The sequence below is a fragment of the Mustelus asterias genome, chromosome 19, assembly GCF_964213995.1.
Source record: "Mustelus asterias chromosome 19, sMusAst1.hap1.1, whole genome shotgun sequence".
Classification (NCBI taxonomy): Eukaryota; Metazoa; Chordata; class Chondrichthyes; order Carcharhiniformes; family Triakidae; genus Mustelus; species Mustelus asterias.
This window is the reverse complement of record NC_135819.1, coordinates 17,835,057-17,853,400: the sequence shown is the minus strand read 5'-3', so window position 1 is coordinate 17,853,400 and position 18,344 is coordinate 17,835,057. Positions and strand designations below refer to the sequence as shown.

The window sequence follows — 18,344 nt, the reverse complement described above, 5'->3', positions numbered from 1 at the left end:
AATAGAAACAAGGTACAGGAGTACAGGGAAAAGGCAGGAGAATGGCACCAAGTCATGTTGTTCATTTGGAGAGCTGGTGCAGACATGATGGGCTGAACGGCCTCCTTCTGCACCTTAAGAATTCCGTGAATCTATGATGTGGAAATATATCGGCCATTCCTTCACTGTCGCTGGGTTAAGATCCTGGAACTCCCTCCCTAACAGCACTATGGGTGTACCTACACCACAGGGACTGCAGCGGCTTCAAGAAGAAAGTCCTTTGCCACCTTCATAAGAGCAGGGATTAAATACCGGCCTTCTTAATCCTGTGGATAAGTTAAAAAGAATGACCCCATACTTCTCACTATAGCGAATCTATTTTCCAATTCTATCATTGCAGAGGGACTAATACCTGGGAAAATCCAAGGAAAATGTTTCAGACTGAGACTGGGGAATCCTTTTCCATCAGTAACACTCACGTTTATTCTCCATGTAGATTAGTTCCATCTTGATGATAGCATCGGAGTTTCTCATTTCATTGAAGATCTGTGTCACTGAAAGAGAGACAGGACTTTAACCGACAATATTTGCCCCCACTCTGATCATTTTCTTTCTGCTCTCATTATGAGAGTGTAAAGTCAGTCAGTCAGTGAGTTTCTGAGGTGTGGCTTTGTCACTCACTAAGGTTGCTCCCCACTCAGTGGTGAGAGATACGTACTATATTAACATATTGTTAGTTAATTGCTACTGTACTCTCTTGTGGAGACTAAGCTTCCCATCACATTTACCCGACGGGATCTCCTGTTATCGTAGAATCATAGAGTCCCTACAGTACAGAAGGAGGCCATTCGGCCCATTGGGGGCGGCACGGTAGCACAGTGGTTAGCACCGCTGCCTCACAGCACCAGGGACCTGGGTTTGATTCCTGGCTAGGGTCACTGTCTGTGTGGAGTTTGCACATTCTCCTCGTGTCTGCGTGGGTTTCCTCCGGGTGCTCCGGTTCCCTCCCACAGTCCAAAGATATTTGGTTAGGTTGATTGGCCACTTAGTGTCCTGGGATGCATAGGTTAGAGGGATTAGCAGGATAAATATATGGGAATTCGGGGATAGGGCCTGGGTGGGATTGTTGTCGGTGCAGACTCGATGGGCTGAATGGCCTCCTTCCACACTGCAGGGTTTCTATTGAGTCTGTAACAACCACAATCCCACCCAGGCTCTATTCCCATAACCCCACACATTTACGCAGCTAACCCCCTGACACTAAGGGGCAATTTAGCAAGGCCAATCCACCTAACCTGCACATCTTTGGAGTGTTGGAGGAAACCGGAGCACCCGGAGGAAACCCACATAGACACTGGGAGAATGTGCAGACTCCGCACAGACAGTGACCCAAGCCGGGAATCGAACCTGGATCCCTGGTGCTGTGAGGCAGCAGTGTGCCACTGCCCATAATGGCAACCATTAATTTGCCACAGAATGTTTGTTGGACATAACAGCTGTAATTCTCTGGCCATTCGCACCCCGCCACAGCTGCCAGCGGGCATGGAAAATTTGGCACTCAGCCAAATCTCCATCCTCCAGCAGCGGGACAGGAGAATCCCAGCCGCGGCCAAGGTTGGAGAACCCAGCCCAACAAGGGAGAGAACCAATGGGCGGGATAACTTCCCCTTGATATTCAGTGGTATTACCATCACCCAGTGTTCTAACATCAACTTGTTAAAGTCACCATTGACCAGGAACTGGATTGGACCAGCCATATCAAAACCAGGACAGAAGCTTGGATCCCTATGGAGAGTAACTCCCCTCCTGACTCCCCAAACCCTGTCCATCAACTACAAGACACAAGTCAGAAGTGTGATGGAATGCACCCCACTTGATTGGCTGTTCATGTCAGACAAATTTATTGGAGTCCCTGAGGAAGTAATACACAGCGTGAATAAAGGGGAACTTGTGGATGTACTGCACATAGATTTCCTGAAGGTATTTGACAAGTTGCCACGTCAAATGTTACCACCCAAAATAAGAGCACATGTTGCAGAGGGTAACATATCAGCATGGATAGAGGATTGAGTAGCTAACAGGGTGCAGAGTAGGCATAAATGGGTCTTTTTTGGGTTGGTGACGAATGGAGTGCGACTGGGACCAGTGCTGGGGCATCAACTATTTCTAATTTACATCAATGACCTGGGTGAAGGGATGGATGGTTGCTAAATTTGCTGAGGGGGGGATTTTCACCAGGAAATCCCACCTGAGGACAATAGATCTTGGTATGGACCTGTCTCGCCTGCTATGGTTTCCGTGGACGGGAAAATTCTGCCCAAGGAGTCTGAAAAGGGACACAAACTGGTCACATGTCTAAAAACGATCCAGGAAATGGAGAATAAACTGGGAAAATGTTAATTTGTCCAATTTGATACAAAACAACGAAAAGCAGCAAATTATTTAAATGGAGGAAGGTTGAGGATCTGGGAGGTACAGAGCATTCTGAATTATGAATAGCTGGGCTCAACACAGACCAATAACCAAACCCAATCCAGCCCAAAACCAACCCAGCCCAAAACCAACACAACCCCAATACAACCCCAACCTCAAAAAACCCCAGCTCAATCCCAACACAACCTCAACCCAACCCCAACCCCAATACAACCCCAACCTCAACCCCAACCCCAATACAATCCCAACCCCAACCCCAATACAACCCCAACCCCAATACAACCCCAACCCCAATACAACCCCAACCTCAATACAACCCCAACCCCAATACAACCCCAACCTCAAAAAACCCCAGTCCAATCCCAACACAACCTCAACCCAACCCCAACCCCAATACAACCCCAACCTCAAAAAACCCCAGCCCAATCCCAACCCCAACCCCAATACAACCCCAACCTCAACCCCAACCCCAATACAACCCCAATACAACTCTAACCCCAATACAACCCCAACCTGAAAAAACCCCAGCCCAATCCCAACCCAACCCCAACCACAATACAACCCCAACCCAACACAACCTCAACCCAACCCAACCTCAACCGCAACCTCCGCCCAACCCCAACCACAAAAAACCCCAACCCAACCCCAACCCCAAAAAACCCCAACCCAACCCCAACTCAACCCAACGCCAATCCCAACCCAAACCCAACGAATCCCAACCCCAAACCCAACCCAACCTTAACCCCAACCGCAACCTCAACCCAACCCCAACCCAACTCTAACCCAACCCCAACTCCAGCCCAATGCAACCCAACCCCAACCCAACACCAACACCAACCCCAAACCCAACCCCAGCACAACATAAACCCCAACCCCATCCCAACTCAACCCAACCCCAACCAAACCCCAACCCCAACTCAACCCGAACCGCAACCCAACCCCAACCCAATCCAGCCACAACCTCAACCCCAACCCCAACCTCAACCCCAACCCCAACCCCAACCCAACCCTAACCGCAACCCAACCCCAACCCAATCCAGCCCCAACCCAGCCCCAACCTCAACCTCAACCCAACCCAACCCAACCTCAACCCAACCCAACCCAACCGAACCTCAACCCAACCCAACCTCAACCCAACCCAACTTCAACCCAACCCAACCTCAACCCAACCCCAACCAATCCCAACCCAACTTAACCCCACCCCAACCCCAAAAAACCCCAACCGAACCCCAACCCAACCCCAAAAACCCCCAACTCACCCACAACCCAACTCCAACTCAACCCAACGCCAACCCCAACCAATCCCAACCCCAACCCAACCTCAACCCCAACCGCAACCCAACCCCAACTCTAACCCAACCCAACCCCAACCTCAACCCAACCCGAACCTCAACCCAACGTCAACCCAACTCCAGCCCAATGCAAGCCAACCCCAACCCCAACCCCAGCACAACATAAAGCCCAACCCAACCCCAACTCAACCCAACCCCAACCAAACCCTAACCCCAACTCAACCCTAACTGCAACTCAACCCCAACCCAATCCAGCCCTCACCTCAGCCCCAATCCAACCCCAACCCATCCCCAACCCAACCCCAACTCCAACCCAACCCCAACCCAACCCCAACCCCAGCACAACATAAAGCCCAACCCAACCCCAACTCAACCCAACCCCAACCCAACCCCAACCCCAACCCCAGCACAACATAAAGCCCAACCCAACCCCAACTCAACCCAACCCCAACCAAACCCCAACCCCAACTCAACCCTAACTGCAACTCAACCCCAACCCAATCCAGCCTCACCTCAGCCCCAATCCAACCCCAACCCATCCCCAACCCAACCCCAACTCCAACCCAACCCCAACCACAAGAAACCTCAATCCAACCCAACCCCAACCCCAATCCCAACCCAACCACAACAGAACCCAACCACAACAGAACCCAACACCAACCCCAACCCCAACCAATCCCAACTCCAAACCAACCCCAACCCCAAACCAACCCAACCCCAACCCAACCCCAACTGTAATCCAACCAACCCCAACCCAACCCCAATCTCAACCCAACCCCAACCCAACTCTAACCCAACCCTAACTCCAGCCCTATGCAACCCAATCCAACCGCAACCCAGCCCCAACCCAATCCAACCCCAACCCAGCCCCAACCCAATCCAACCCCAACCCAGCCCCAACCCAATCGCAATCCAACCTCAACTCAATGCAACCCCAACCACAATCCAATCCAACACCAACCCAGCCCCAACCCAACCGCAATCCAACACAACTCAACCCCAACTCAACCCAACACTAAACCCAACCCCAACCCAACCCAATCCGACCCAACCTCAACCCCAACCCCAACCCAACACAACCTCAACCCAACCCAACCTCAACCCAACCCAACCTCAACCCAACTCAACTTAACCCCACCCCAACCCAACCTCAACCGCAACCTCCACCCAACCCCAACCACATAAAACCCCAACCCAACCCCAAAAAACCCCAACACAACCCCAAGTCAACCCCAACTCCAATACAACCCCAACCTCTAAAAACCCCAGCCCAACCCCAACTCAACCCAACACCAAACCCAACCCCAACCCAACCCAATCCGACCCAGCCCAATGCCAACCCCAACCCAACACAGCCCAACCCCAACCCTAACCCCAGTCCCAAACCAACCCCAACCGCAACCCAACCCCAGCCCCAGCCCTAACCCAACCCAATCCCAACCTCAACCCAACCCCAACCCAACTCTAACCCAACCTCAACTTTTATCTATCACCCCTCAATTTAAAGCTATAACAAGAAAAAAAAGAAAAGTGATAGATATAGGACAGATGTCAGAGGTAGGTTCTTTACTCAGAGAGTAGTAAGGGCGTGGAATGCCCTGCCTGCAACAGTAGTGGACTCATCAACATTAAGGGCATTTAAATGGTCATTGGATAAACATATGGATGATATTGGAATAGTGTAGGTGAGATGGGCTTTAGATCGGTTTCACAGGTCGGCGCAACATCGAGGGCCGAAGGGCCTGTACTGCACTGTAATGTTCTATGTTCTAATTCCAGCCCAACACAACCCAACCCCAACGCAACCCCAACCCAATCCTAACCTCAACCCCAACCCAGCCCCAACCCAATCCCATCTTAACCCATCCCCAATTTAACCCAACCCTAACCCAATCCAACCCCAACCCAATCCAACCCCAACCCAATCCAACCCCAACCCAACCCCAACCCAATCCAGCCCAGCCCAACCCCACCCCAACCCCAACTCAACCCAAACCCCAACCCAGCCCAATCCAACCCCAACCCAACCCCAACCCCAACCCGACCCCAACCCCAACCCGACCCCAACCCAAACCCCAACGCAGCCCCAACCCCAACCCAATCCAACCTCAACCCAATCCAAACCCAACCCAATCCAGCCCCAACCTAACCCAACCCCAACCCAACCCCAATCCAACCCCAACCTAGCCCCAACGCCACCCCCAACCCCACCGCCAACCCCACCCAACCCAACCCAACACAAACCTCAACTCAACCCAGCCCCAACCCAACCCCAACACAAACTCCAACACAAACCCCAACTCAACCCAGTCCAATCCAACCCAGCCCAACCCAACCCCAACCCAACCCCAACCCAACGCAGCCCAACCCCAACCCAACCCCAACCCCAACCCAGCCCCAACCCAGCCCAATACAACCCAGCCCAACCTAACCCCAAGCCAGCCCCAACCCACCCCCAACTCAACGCAGCCCAACCCCAATTCCAACCCAACGCAGCCCAACCCAACACAACCCAGCCCAACCCCAACCAATCCATCCCAGCTCAGCCCACACCAGCGCTGCTGTTGACCAACGGGGTGGGTAAAACTAAAGCTTTGCTTTTAAATCAGTTCCAATTACACCAGAATGTTTGGAAGAGATTTGTGCAATCAATGTTCTGAAGCGACTCCTGTTATTTAGTAAAGTTAAACTCCAGATAAACATGGCCAAAGTGCTGTGCATTGTGTTGGGTTGAGTTTTTTTGGGAAAACAGCCTGATCATTGAGTTTTGCTATGGGATTTTTCTATCCGCCTGAGGCAAGCAGGAAAATCCTGTTCAGGCTGATCCAGCCACAGCACACACCCAGAGAATGGACAGCATTGTTTGAGAGGGCCAAATGGTATAAACTGAATTCCAGTGCTGCTTAGAGAGTAATGCGATGCCTTAAGTTTAGGAATGCCCCGGATGCAATGTTGATGTGGAACTGAGCAGGGAAAGGGCCTTTGCTTTGACCTACCCTCGGTGTCCATGTGCATAGATCCCTGAAAGTTGGCACCCTGGTTGATAGGGTTGTTAAGAAGGCGTACGGAGTGTTAGCTTTTATTGGTAAAGGGATTGAGTTTCGGAGCCAGGAGGTCATGTTGCAGCTGTACAAAACTCTGGTGCGGCCGCACTTGGAGTATTGCGTACAGTTCTGGTCACCGCATTATAGGAAGGATGTGGAAGCATTGGAAAGGGTGCAGAGGAGATTTACCAGGATGTTGCCTGGTATGGTGGGAAGGTCTTATGAGGAAAGGCTGAGTGACTTGAGGCTATTTTCGTTAGAGAGAAGAAGGTTAAGAGGTGACTTAATAGAGGCATACAAGATGATCAGAGGATTAGATAGGGTGGATAGTGAGAGCCTTTTTCCTCGGATGGTGATGGCTGGCATGAGGGGACATAGCTTTAAATTGAGGGGTGATAGATATAGGACAGATGTTAGAGGTAGGTTCTTCACTCAGAGAGTGGTAAGGGCGTGGAATGCCCTGCCTGCAGCAGTAGTGGACTCATCAACATTAAGGGCATTTAAATGGTCATTGGATAAACATATGGATGATATTGGAATAGTGTAGGTTAGATGGGCTTGAGATCGGTTTCACTGGTCGGCGCAACATTGAGGGCCGAAGGGCCTGTACTGCGCTGTAATGTTCTATGTTCTACCCTGTCTCACTGGCCTCCCTTCTAATGATGCCCTTTCTCCCCCTCTCACTTGTCTTTATTGTTTTGGAGGCCCCTGCACAGCTTAAAGGCGAACATGCTTTCACGTGTAGTAGAGGAAGAGTAGCTACAACACCCTGCCCACACTGCTTCATGGAGCTGTGACCACAAGTGACGGACCAATTTAAAAAAAATTAATTCATGGGACATGGGCGTCGCTGGCCGGAGAGCATTTATTGCCCATCCCTAGTTGCCCGAGGACAGCTGAGAGTAAACCACATTGTGTCCCAGATGTCCCAGATTAACAAAACTCATCTGAGAGTTGTTGAGCACAGTTCCTTTCCTTATCAACAATACATCCCCTTTCATTCAGAGAGAATTCCCCTCGCTGCACTCAGTAAACATCTTCAGCATTTCTCCCAGTGAAGGAGCGGCCTTGAAGGACTTTCTGTCGATGTTTATTCAGATATTGTTGGATTAATTTAGAAGGCCTCACAAGCTCTGTCATCCTTCCCTGTGCCCATCCTGTCCATTGCAGAGACAGAAATGCTTAGGGAACAATGGAGGAGCGTATATTCCACCCAGTCCGCTCCTTATATCCTTCCTTCCTTTGGGATAGGTCGACAAATCCTCTCCTTTGTCTCCAGCCTCCATTATTCTGGAATAATTGTCGAATCATAGGATCATAGAATCCCTACAGTGCAGCAGAGGCCATTCGGCCCATCGAGCCTGCACCGACCACAATCCCACACCGGCCCTTCATTACAGTGTGAATGTGAGCCGACTTATGGCTGATAAATAAAATTTTAATTTAAGAAAAAACAGAACAAAGTATAGCAGAGGAACAGGCCCTTCGGCCCTCCAAGCCTGCGCCAATCATGATGCCTGATCTAAACTAAAAGGAAACCTTACTCAGACTGTATCTCTCTATTCCCTCCCTATTCATGGACCCATCCAGATGCTTTTAAATGTTGCGAATGTGCCTGCTTCCACCACCTCCTCTGGCAGCGCGTTCCAGGCACCCATCACTCTCTGCGTGAAAAACCTCCCCCGCACATCTCCCTTAAACTTTCCCCCCTCTCACCCTCAACCTGTGCCCCCTTGTAATTGACAACTCCACCCTGGGGAAAAATCCTCTGACCATCCACCATGTCTATGCCTCTCATCATTTTGTAGACCCCTATCTGGTCTCCCCTCAGCCTCCTTCTTTCCTGTGAAAACAATCCGAGTTTCTCCAACCTCTCCTCATACCCAACACCCTCGAGACCAGGCAACATCCTGGTGAACTCTCTTTGCGCTCTCTCCAAAGCTTCCACGTCCTGGTAGTGTGGCGACCAGAACCACACACAGTATTCCAAATGCGGCCTAACCAAGGTTTTATATAGCCTCTCATAAATTCTGTACGCTCTGTTACCTCATTGGTTGTCCAGAGAGCAAGTTGGAGCACAGAGAAATCACAGGTTAATGAGTGTGCTCGGCTAGTCTGACAAATAGAACTGCGAATCTGTGCTGACTTCCCACGTTGACACACTGGACATTGAAGTGGGGGAGGGGGTGGCGGGGGACTGAGGGATACTGTTGGTTTGGTAACACACTGCACCCTTTGCAAACACACCGGGCACCAGCTTTCAGAACTTACAATTCCTCTTCCAATGTGAGAATTCCACGCTCAGTCCAGACTGGGAGCTGTTAACTTTAGTGAAAACCTGTGAAACTAGAATCAAAAGTCAACATCAGTCAAGCAATTGTAAGGTCAGAGGGCAGAATCTCGCCTGGGTTTACAGGCAGCGGGGTAATGGGGAGGGGGTGGGGGAGTGTAAAATATCCCAGGTGGGTTCCACCCACTCACCCGCCTGTCCCCAGCCTGTCAGCAATCTGACACGGGGCCGGGTGAGGTTCAGGGCGGACCTCACCACCCTCACCCCAATTGGTCACTCAGGGGCTGCTGGGAAGGTTTCAGAAGGTTGGCGAAGACCCTGCTTGGGCCTAGGGCCTGAAGGAGAGGGTGCCTCGCTTATGAGAGCCCCCTTTGCTCATCGAATGTTCACCCCCCCCCACATCACCCATCCCCTCCCCCAAAACATTTGGCCCCCTAAAGTCACTCCCCTCCACCCCCCCCCCCCCCCCCCCCCCCCCCACCCGTCTCTCCCCTCTGGGCCTCTCCATCAAAACTCCCACACATCCTCTCCCTAACTCTCAGGCCTCACTCCCCCACCCCCACCACCACCCCCGCCCCTCCCCCCTTCCTCCTCCTCCTCCTTGCCCCGAGGCACTTCCCAGGGTTTAGGATCTGGTCATCGCTGCTACCGGCACTGAGTTGCCGGCCAATCAGATTTCTCGGTTGCTCTCTGAGAGTGTGCCAGTCCCGCCCTCAGCTAATTACCCACCCCCCCCTCCTTCCCCCCACCATCTACCCACTCCCCCCTCCTCCCTCCCCCCCTACCATCTACCCACCGCCCCCCTCACCACCTACTCACCCCTTCCAACACCGTCCACTCACGCTGCCCTTGTCAGTCTTGGGGCCAGGTGGTGGAATTTCCTGTGGAATGGTTACTGTCGACTTGCTTCACTCCTCTCAATTTCCACTTTCATTTCCTATCCATCTCATTAGACCACACAAATCACCGCCACGATTGCAAATCAGCGTGACTCATTGGGGCCCAGAGAAAATGTGGAACTCATCACATATATCCCTTCGAATATCAGAATCAAACTCATTGCTATCAAACTAGGCGCAGCAAGCAATGTGGAGCAGAAATTAATTCACGGCAACGTGGATCACATGAAAACCAATAGCAATATAAGATTAACTACTCTTTTTTTATTTGTTCATGGGACATGGGCGTCGCTGGCTGGGTCAGCGGTTATTGCCCATCTCTGAGGGCAGTTGAGAGTCAACCACATTGCTGTGGCTCTGGAGTCACATGTAGGCCAGGCCGGGTAAGGACGGCAGATTTCCTTCCCTAAAGGGACATTAGTGAACCAGATGGGTTTTTACAACAATCGACAATGGTTTCACGGTCATCAGTAGATTCTTAATTCCAGGTTTATTTTTATCGAATTCAAATTTTTACCATCTGCCATGGCAGGATTCGAACCCGGGTCCCCAAAGCATTACCCTGGCTCTCTGGAAGCCCAGTGAAAATACTGCTATACCACCGCATTCGTGAACCAGGTGGGTTTTTGCAATTGATGATAATTTTATGGTCACTATTACTGAGAATAGCTTTTCAATTTTATGAACTGAGTTTAAATTCCACCAGCTGCTGTGTTGGGATTTGAACCTGTGACCTCGAGGATTAGCCTGGGCCTCGGGATTGCTAGTCCAGTGACTTTACCCCTACACCACTAGCTGCCCACATGCAGCATTGTGTGGACTTTAGTTACCCGGGTGGTACAGTGACACAGTGGGTTAGCACTGCTGCCTCACAGCGCCAGGGACCCGGGTTCGATTCCCAGCTTGGGTCACTGTCTGTGTGGAGTCTGCACGTTCTCCCCGTGTCTGCGTGGGTTTCCTCCGGGTGCTCCAGTTTCCTCCCACAGTCCGAAAGACGTGCTGGTTAGGGTGCATTGGCCGTGCTAAATTCTCCCTCTTCATTGCAGTGTTAATGTAAGCCTACTTGTGGCAATAAATAAACTTTAAACTTAAAACACTGAAGGAACACTTGGATCAGAAGAGACGGAGAGTGGGTGGTCCGCTCCAAATAACCTTCTAATGGTACTGTAGTCGAACCATACAATTTACTGACAGCAAGAGGCAAAGACATGGCATCGTGTTGGGATAACTGTAGAGAAACGGTGAGAACTGAGATAGTGAGAGCCCCGATTGACGTCAGACACTCACTGTTATTGTTCATCTGCAAAAGTTCCATCTTCAAATCGGACTGTGATTTTCTCTCCATGTTCAACAGCTGTCCAACTGAAACCGAAGAAAGTTCCCTTTTTTAAAACAGGATGGGGCATGGCTGGCGAGGCCCAGCGATTATTACCCTTCCCTAATTGCCCCTTGAGAAGGTGGTGGGGAGCCGCCTTCTTGAACCCGCTGCACTCTATGTGGTGTAGGTACACCCACAGTGCTGTTAGGAAAGGGAGTTCCCGGATTTTGACCCAGCGACAGTGAAGGAACGGCAGATATATTTCCAAGTCGGGATGGTGAGTGACTCGGAGGGGAACCTCCAGGAGGTGGTGTTCCCATGTGTCTGCTGCTCTTGTCCTTCTAGATGGTTGAGGTCACGGGTTTGGAAGTTGCTGCCTAAGGAGCCTTGGTGAGCTCCAGCAGTGCATCTTGAAGATGGTACACACGGCTGCCACTGTGTGTCGGTGGTGGAGGGAGTGGATGTTTGTAGATGTGGTGCCAATCAAGCTGGGCTGCTTTGTCCTGGATGGTGTCGAGCTTCTTAAGTGTTATGGGAGCTGCACCCATCCAGGCAAGTGGGGAGTATTCCATTACTTGTGCCTTGTAGATGGTGGACAGGCTTTAGGGAGTCAGGAGGTGAGTTACTCATCACAGGTATCCCAGCCTCTGACCTGCTCTGGTAACCACAGTATTTATATGGCCACCACAACCATCTTCCTATGTACCAGATATGACTCTAACCAGTGGTGAGTTTTCCCCCTGATATCCATTGATTCCAGTTTTTCCAGGGCTCCTTGATGCCACAGTTGGCCAAATGTCTTGATGTCAAGAGCTGTCACTCTCACCTCACCTCTGGAATTCAGCTCTTTTGTCCATGTTTGAGCCAAGGCTGTAATGAGGTCAGGAGCTGAGTGACCCTGGCGAAACCCAAACTGGGCGACACTGAGCAGGTTATTGCTGAGCAGGTGCACAGCACTGCTGATGACCCCTTCCATCAGTTTACTGATGATCGAGAGCAGACTGATTGGGCAGTAATTGGCCGGGTTGGATTTGTCCTACTTTTTGTGTACAGGACATACCTGGGCAATTTTCCACATTGTTGGGTAGATGCCAGTGTTACAACTGTACTGGAAGAGCTTGGCTCGGGGAGCGGCAAGTTCTGGAGCACAAGTCTTCAGTGCTATTGCCGGAATATTATCAGGGCCCACTGCCTTTGAAGTATCCAGTGCCTCCAACCATTTCTTGATATCACGTGGAGTGAATCGAATTGGCTGGAGACTGGCATCTGAGATGCTGGGGACCACTGGAGGAGGCCGAGATGGATCATCCACTCGGCACTTCTGGCTGAAGATTGCTGCGAATGCTTCAGCCTTATCTTTTGCACTGATGTGCTGGACTCCTCCACCATTGAGGATGGGGATATTTGTGGAGCCTACTCCTCCAGTGAGTTGTTTAATTCTCCATCACCATTCACTGGATGTGGAAGGACTGCAGAGCTTAGATCTGATCCGTTGGGTATGGGATCACTTAGCTCTGTCTATCACTTGCTGTTTTTGCAGTTTGGCATGCAAGTAATCCTGTTTGGTAGCTTCATAGGTTGACACCTCATTGTTAGGTAAGCCTGGTGCTGCTCCCAGCATGCCCTCCTGCACTCTCCATTGAACCAGGGTTGATCCCCTGGTTTGATGGTAATGGTTGAGTGGGGGATATACCGGGCCATGGGGTTGCAGATTGTGCTGGAGTACAATTCCACTGCTGTTGATGGCCCACAGCGCCTCATGGATGCCCAGTCTTGAGTTGCGAGATCGGTTCAAAGTCAATCCGATTTAGCACGGTGATAGTGCCACACAACACGATGGAGGTTATTCTCAATGTGAAGATGGGACTCTGTCTCCACAAGGAGTGTGCGGTTGTCACTCCTACTGTTACTGCCATGGACAGATGTACCTGCGGCAGAACGGTTGATAAGGATGAGGTCAAGTATGTTTTAACCTCTTGTCAGTTCCCTCACCACCTGCCACAGTCCCAGCCTAGCAGCGATGTCCTTTAGGACCCGGCCATGTCTGGGACGTTATCTGTAAGGTCTGATTCTGTGAGAATGATTATGTCAGGCTGTTGCTTGATTAGTCTGTGATACAGCTCTCCCAATTTTGGCCCAGATGTTAGCAAGGAGAGACTTTGCAGGGTTGACAGGGCTGAGTTTGCCGTTGTCGCCCCTGGTGCCTGGGTCGATGCCGGGTGGTCTGTCCGGTTACTTTCCTTTGTGTTTTCTCCGTCGCGGTTGAATACACATGACTGGCTTCCTAGCCCATTTCAGAGTCAACCACATTGCTGTGGATAATGACAGCAGATTTCCTTCCCTAAACTCCAGCGGTTTTGGTTTTTGTCACAATTGGCAATGATTTCATGGTCATCATTAGACTTTTAATTCCAGATTTTTACTGAATTCAAATTCCACCATCCGCCAAGGTGGGATTCGAACCCGGGTCCCCAGAGCATTGCCCTGGGTCTGTGAACACTAGTCCAGTGACAATGCCACTCCACCAATCTCATCCCAGCAAACAAACCATTCACATAATCCAAAGGGTCCCTATGCGTGCCGAGATACAGTCCTCAAGGGGGTCAGGACACAGCACTTAACAGCTGACTGTGGACTTGTTGGCCTGCTCTGTTCCAGGAGTGGCCAGGAATGGCCCAGTCAGGGTGACCGATGGGGTGGGCTACTCGACATTTAGCTGTGGTTATCCTGCTGGCCCTCTCTCAGACCTTGCATTCCTGCAGAAGCCACCAACCTCCAGGGATCCCCTTGTCCCAGCAGCCCAAGGTTAGCACTATAGGCCCTTGATGGGACCACATGTTGAGCTCTGTTTGCAGCTTTGGTCACCTTATTTAAGGAGAGATATAACTGTATCAGAGACAGGCCATAGAATCATAGAATCCCTACAGTGCAGAAGGAGGCCATTCGGCCCATCGAGTTTGCACCGACCACAATCCCACCCAGGCCCTATTCCCGTAACCCCATGCATTTACCCTAGCTCATCCCCCTGACTCTAAGGGGCAATTTAGCATGGCCCAATCCACCTAACCTGCACATCTTTGAACTGTGGGAAGAAAGCGGGGCAACCAGAGGAAACCCACGCAGACAGTGACCCAAGCTGGGAATTGAACCCAGGTCCCTGGCGCTGTGAGACAGCAGTACTAACCACTGTGCCACCATGCCGCCCAGGGTCAGAGAAGATTCACCAGGCTTGATATCTGGGGAACAAGGAGTTGCTTCGTCACGAGCAGGTGGGGCCTGTCCTCATTGGAGTTTGAAAGAGTGAGAGGTGATCTTACTGAAACTTATAAGAACAAACAAAGAACAAAGAAAATTACAGCACAGGAACAGGCCCTTCGGCCCTCCAAGCCTGCACCGACCATGCTGCCCGACTGAACTAAAACCCCCTACCCTTCCGGGGACCATATCCCTCTATTCCCATCCTATTCATGTATTTGTCCAGACGCCCCTTAAAAGTTACTATCATATCCGCTTCCACTACCTCCCCTGGCAGCGAGTTCCAGGCACCCACCATCCTCTATGTAAAAAATCTGCCTCGTACATCTCCTTTAAACATTGCCCCTCGCATCTTAAACCTGTGTCCCCTAGGAATTGACTCTTCCACCCTGGGGAAAAGCTTCTGACTATCCACTCTGTCCATGTCCCTCATAATCTTGTAGACTTCTATCAGGTCGCCCCTCAACCTCCGTCGTTCCAGTGAGAACAAACCAAGTTTCTCCAACCTCTCCTCATAGCTAATGCCCTCCATACCAGGCAACATCCTGGTAAATCTCTCCTGTACCCTCTCCAAAGCCTCCACATCCTTCTGGTAGTGTGGCGACCAGAATTGAACACTATATTCCAAGTGCGGCCAAACCAAGGTTCTATAAAGCTGCAACATGACTTGCTAATTTTTAAACTCAATGCCCCAGTCGATGAAGGCAAGCATGCCGTATGCCTTCTTGACTATCTTCTCCACCTGCATTGACACTTTCAGTGACCTGTGTACCTGTACACCCAGATCCCCCTGCCTATCAATACTCTTAAGGGTTCTGCCATTTACTGTATAATTCCTACATGCATTGGACCTTCCAAAAATGCATTATCTCACATTTGTCCGGATTAAACTCCATCTGCCATCTCTCTGCCCAAGTCTCTAATTGATCTATATCCTGATGTATCCTCTGATGGTCCTCATCACTATCCGCAATTCCACCAACCTTTGTGTCATCCGGAAACTTATTGATCAATATAGGGGGGAGATTTCCTGTCCTGCCCGCCACGGGAATTGTAGAGAGTGGGCAGCGGACCAGGCAAAGATCCTTTGACCTTGGGTGGGATTTTCCGGTTTTGGGGCGAGTGCGGTTGGAAAATTCCGCCCATAGGGTGCCATCTTACCGGCCGTTCATGCCACGGTCTTGCTGCAGCGAGGTTGGAGAATTTAGCACCCAGCGAAATCCCCGTTAACTGCAGTGGGATCCCGTTGGCGCGAGTGGTCGGAAAATTCTGGCCATGGATTCTGAGGGGGAGGCCGGTGGGGGAGGAGGGGGGCTTGACAGGGTGGATGCTGGGAGGATATTCCTCCTCATGCAACTCAAGGGCACAGTTTGAAAATAAGGGGGTCTCCCATTTAAGGTGGAGACTCCAAGGAATTTAATCTCTCAGAGGGTCTGTTTGGGGTAGCACGGTGGCACAGTGGTTAGCACTGCTGATTCACAGTGCCAGGGACACGGTTTTGAATCCCGGCCTGGGTCACTGTCTGTGTGGAGTCTGCACGTTCTCCCCGTATCTGCGTGGGTTTCCTCCGGGTGCTCCGGTTTCCTCCCACAGTCTGAAAGACGTGCTGGTTAGGTACATTGGCCATGCTAAATTCTCCCTCAGTGTACCTGAACAGGCACTGGAGTGTGGCGACTAGGAGATTTTCACAGTAACTTCATTGCAGTGTTAATGTAAGCCTACTTGTGACTAATAAATAACTAAACTTTAAAAAAAGAAAATAGTGTTTGTATTTTCTTCCCCGGAGAGCAGTGGGGTTTGGGTCATTGAATTTATTCAAGGTTGGGTTTAACAGAGTTAAGGATTATGAGAGACAGGCGGGAATGTGGAGTTAAGGCCACGCCAGATTATAGCAGGCTCGAGGGGCTGAATGGTCTATTGCTAGCGTTCTCATATGGGGAATGGGGTTGGCACAGCTTCCCTCATCCTGTCAGTGCTGGGCACTCTCTGAGCGTGAGGTCTCTAGCCAGCAGAGCTGAACTGAAGCCCAGAAGTTCAAGAGAATCTCACTCCGCCTTGGGTTGAGCGAGTGTTTAATTTGCTGGAAACTGGCTGATGGGGAAAATCCGACGTTCAAAACTTTACCGTTACTCTGCATCCGTGAAAGCTCCATCCGGAAATCGGTGAGCGAGATTCGTAATTCACTGAACATCTGGAGAACTGAAAGAGAGAGAGAACCAAGACAGATTATCCCAACCTTCAGGCTGAATACTTTTCCATCAAACTCGAGGGACCAGACCGTGATTCTACTTCTATTTTTATTTAAATTTACAGGTTGGTTTTACTGTAAAAACAAAGATGGTTTAAATCAATTCCCTGTACCTGTAGACTGGCCTTGCACACTGACAGCATCAGACATAGGAGCAGAAACAGGCCATTCGGCCCATCGAGTCTGCTCCCTGCCATTCAATGAGATCATGACTGAATTGATGTCATATTCCTCAACTCCACTTTCCCACCTTATCCCCATAACCCTCGATTCCCTTACTGATTAAAATCTGTCTGTCTCAGCCTTGAACATGCTGAATGACCCAGCCTCTACAGCCCTCTGCGGGAAAGAATTCCAGATTCACTCCCCTCGGAGAGAAGAAATTCCCCCTCATCTCTGTCTTAAACCCCCTTTGAGATGATGCCCTCTGGACCGAGACTCTCCCACAAGGGGAAACAACCTCTCAGCATCTACCCTGTCAATCCCCCTGAGAATCCAATATGTCTCAATAAGGTCGTCTATCATCCTTCTAAACTCCAATGAGTACAGGGCCAACCTCGCCTCATAAGAAAATCCCTCCATACCCGGGATCAACCTGGTGAACCTTCTCTGGACTGCCTCTAATGCCAGTGTATCTTTCCGTGGATAAGGGGACCAAAACGGTTCACAGTATTCCAGGTGGGGTTTAACTAGTGCTTTGTACAGTTTTAACAAGACCTCTCTATATCTATACTCCATTTCCTTTGAAATAAAGGCCAATATTTCATTTGCCTTGTCTATTACCTGCTGAACAAGCTAGCTTTTTGTGATTATGCACGAGGACCCCCAGATCCCTCTGTGCTGCAGCTTTCTGCAGTCTTTCTCCATTTAAATCATGTTCAGCTCCTTTATTCTTCCTACCAAAGTGTATCGCTTCACATTTCCTGACAGTATATTCCACCTGCCAGGTTTTGCTCACTCATTTAACTTGTCTGTATCCCTCCGTAGATTCTCTGGGGTGAATCTTCCCGTTCTGCCCGCCATGGGAATTGTAGCAGGCAAGGTGCGGACAGTGGAAAGATCCGTTGACCTAGGGTGGGACTTTCCGCATTTGGGGCGAGCGTGGCTGGACACCCATAGTGTCACCCTCACTATTTGCATCCCACCTATTTTTGTGCCACCCGCAAGCTTGGCAATAGTACATTCACTCCCCTCACTGAAGTCATTAATATATATTGCAAATAATTGTGGCCCCAGCACTGATCCCTGTGGCACTCCACTAATTGCAGGTAGCTCTCCTGAAAATGTCCCTCTTATCCCTCTTATCCGTTAGCCCATCCTCTATCCATGCTAATATACTATCCTCAACGCCATGGGCTCAGTGTATGGCTCCCAGTCAGCACTGGGCAGCTGTCCAGTCAGTGTCCAGAGGTGCTCTGCTATCTCGCGAGTGTAGATCACTATTGCTGTAGTGCTCCCACATTGTCACTATTCCATTCTTTGTGCAAGGATATCAGGAGGTGCATCCACAGCCAAGGGCTTTGATCCAGGAAGGGTTTATATATTGGATAGTGGCTAGAATTCTCCAGTCTCATTCACCCCGTTAC

At 50.6% G+C, this 18,344-nt stretch overlaps 1 protein-coding gene across 1 annotated transcript in view; it reads right to left on the bottom strand.

Annotated features, from left to right (window-relative positions):
* LOC144507539 (uncharacterized) overlaps positions 1-9,947 on the bottom strand; it is a 57,753-nt gene extending 47,806 nt beyond the window's left edge. Inside the window, exons 1-3 of the mRNA XM_078234677.1 lie at positions 9,858-9,947; positions 9,020-9,094; positions 459-533 (exon numbers count right to left, since the gene is read on the bottom strand). Of these exons, the coding sequence (XP_078090803.1) occupies positions 459-513 (55 nt within the window). The 5' untranslated portion in view covers positions 514-533; positions 9,020-9,094; positions 9,858-9,947. The remainder of the gene's footprint in view (positions 1-458; positions 534-9,019; positions 9,095-9,857) is intronic.
* Between the last annotated feature and the right edge of the window lie 8,397 nt (positions 9,948-18,344).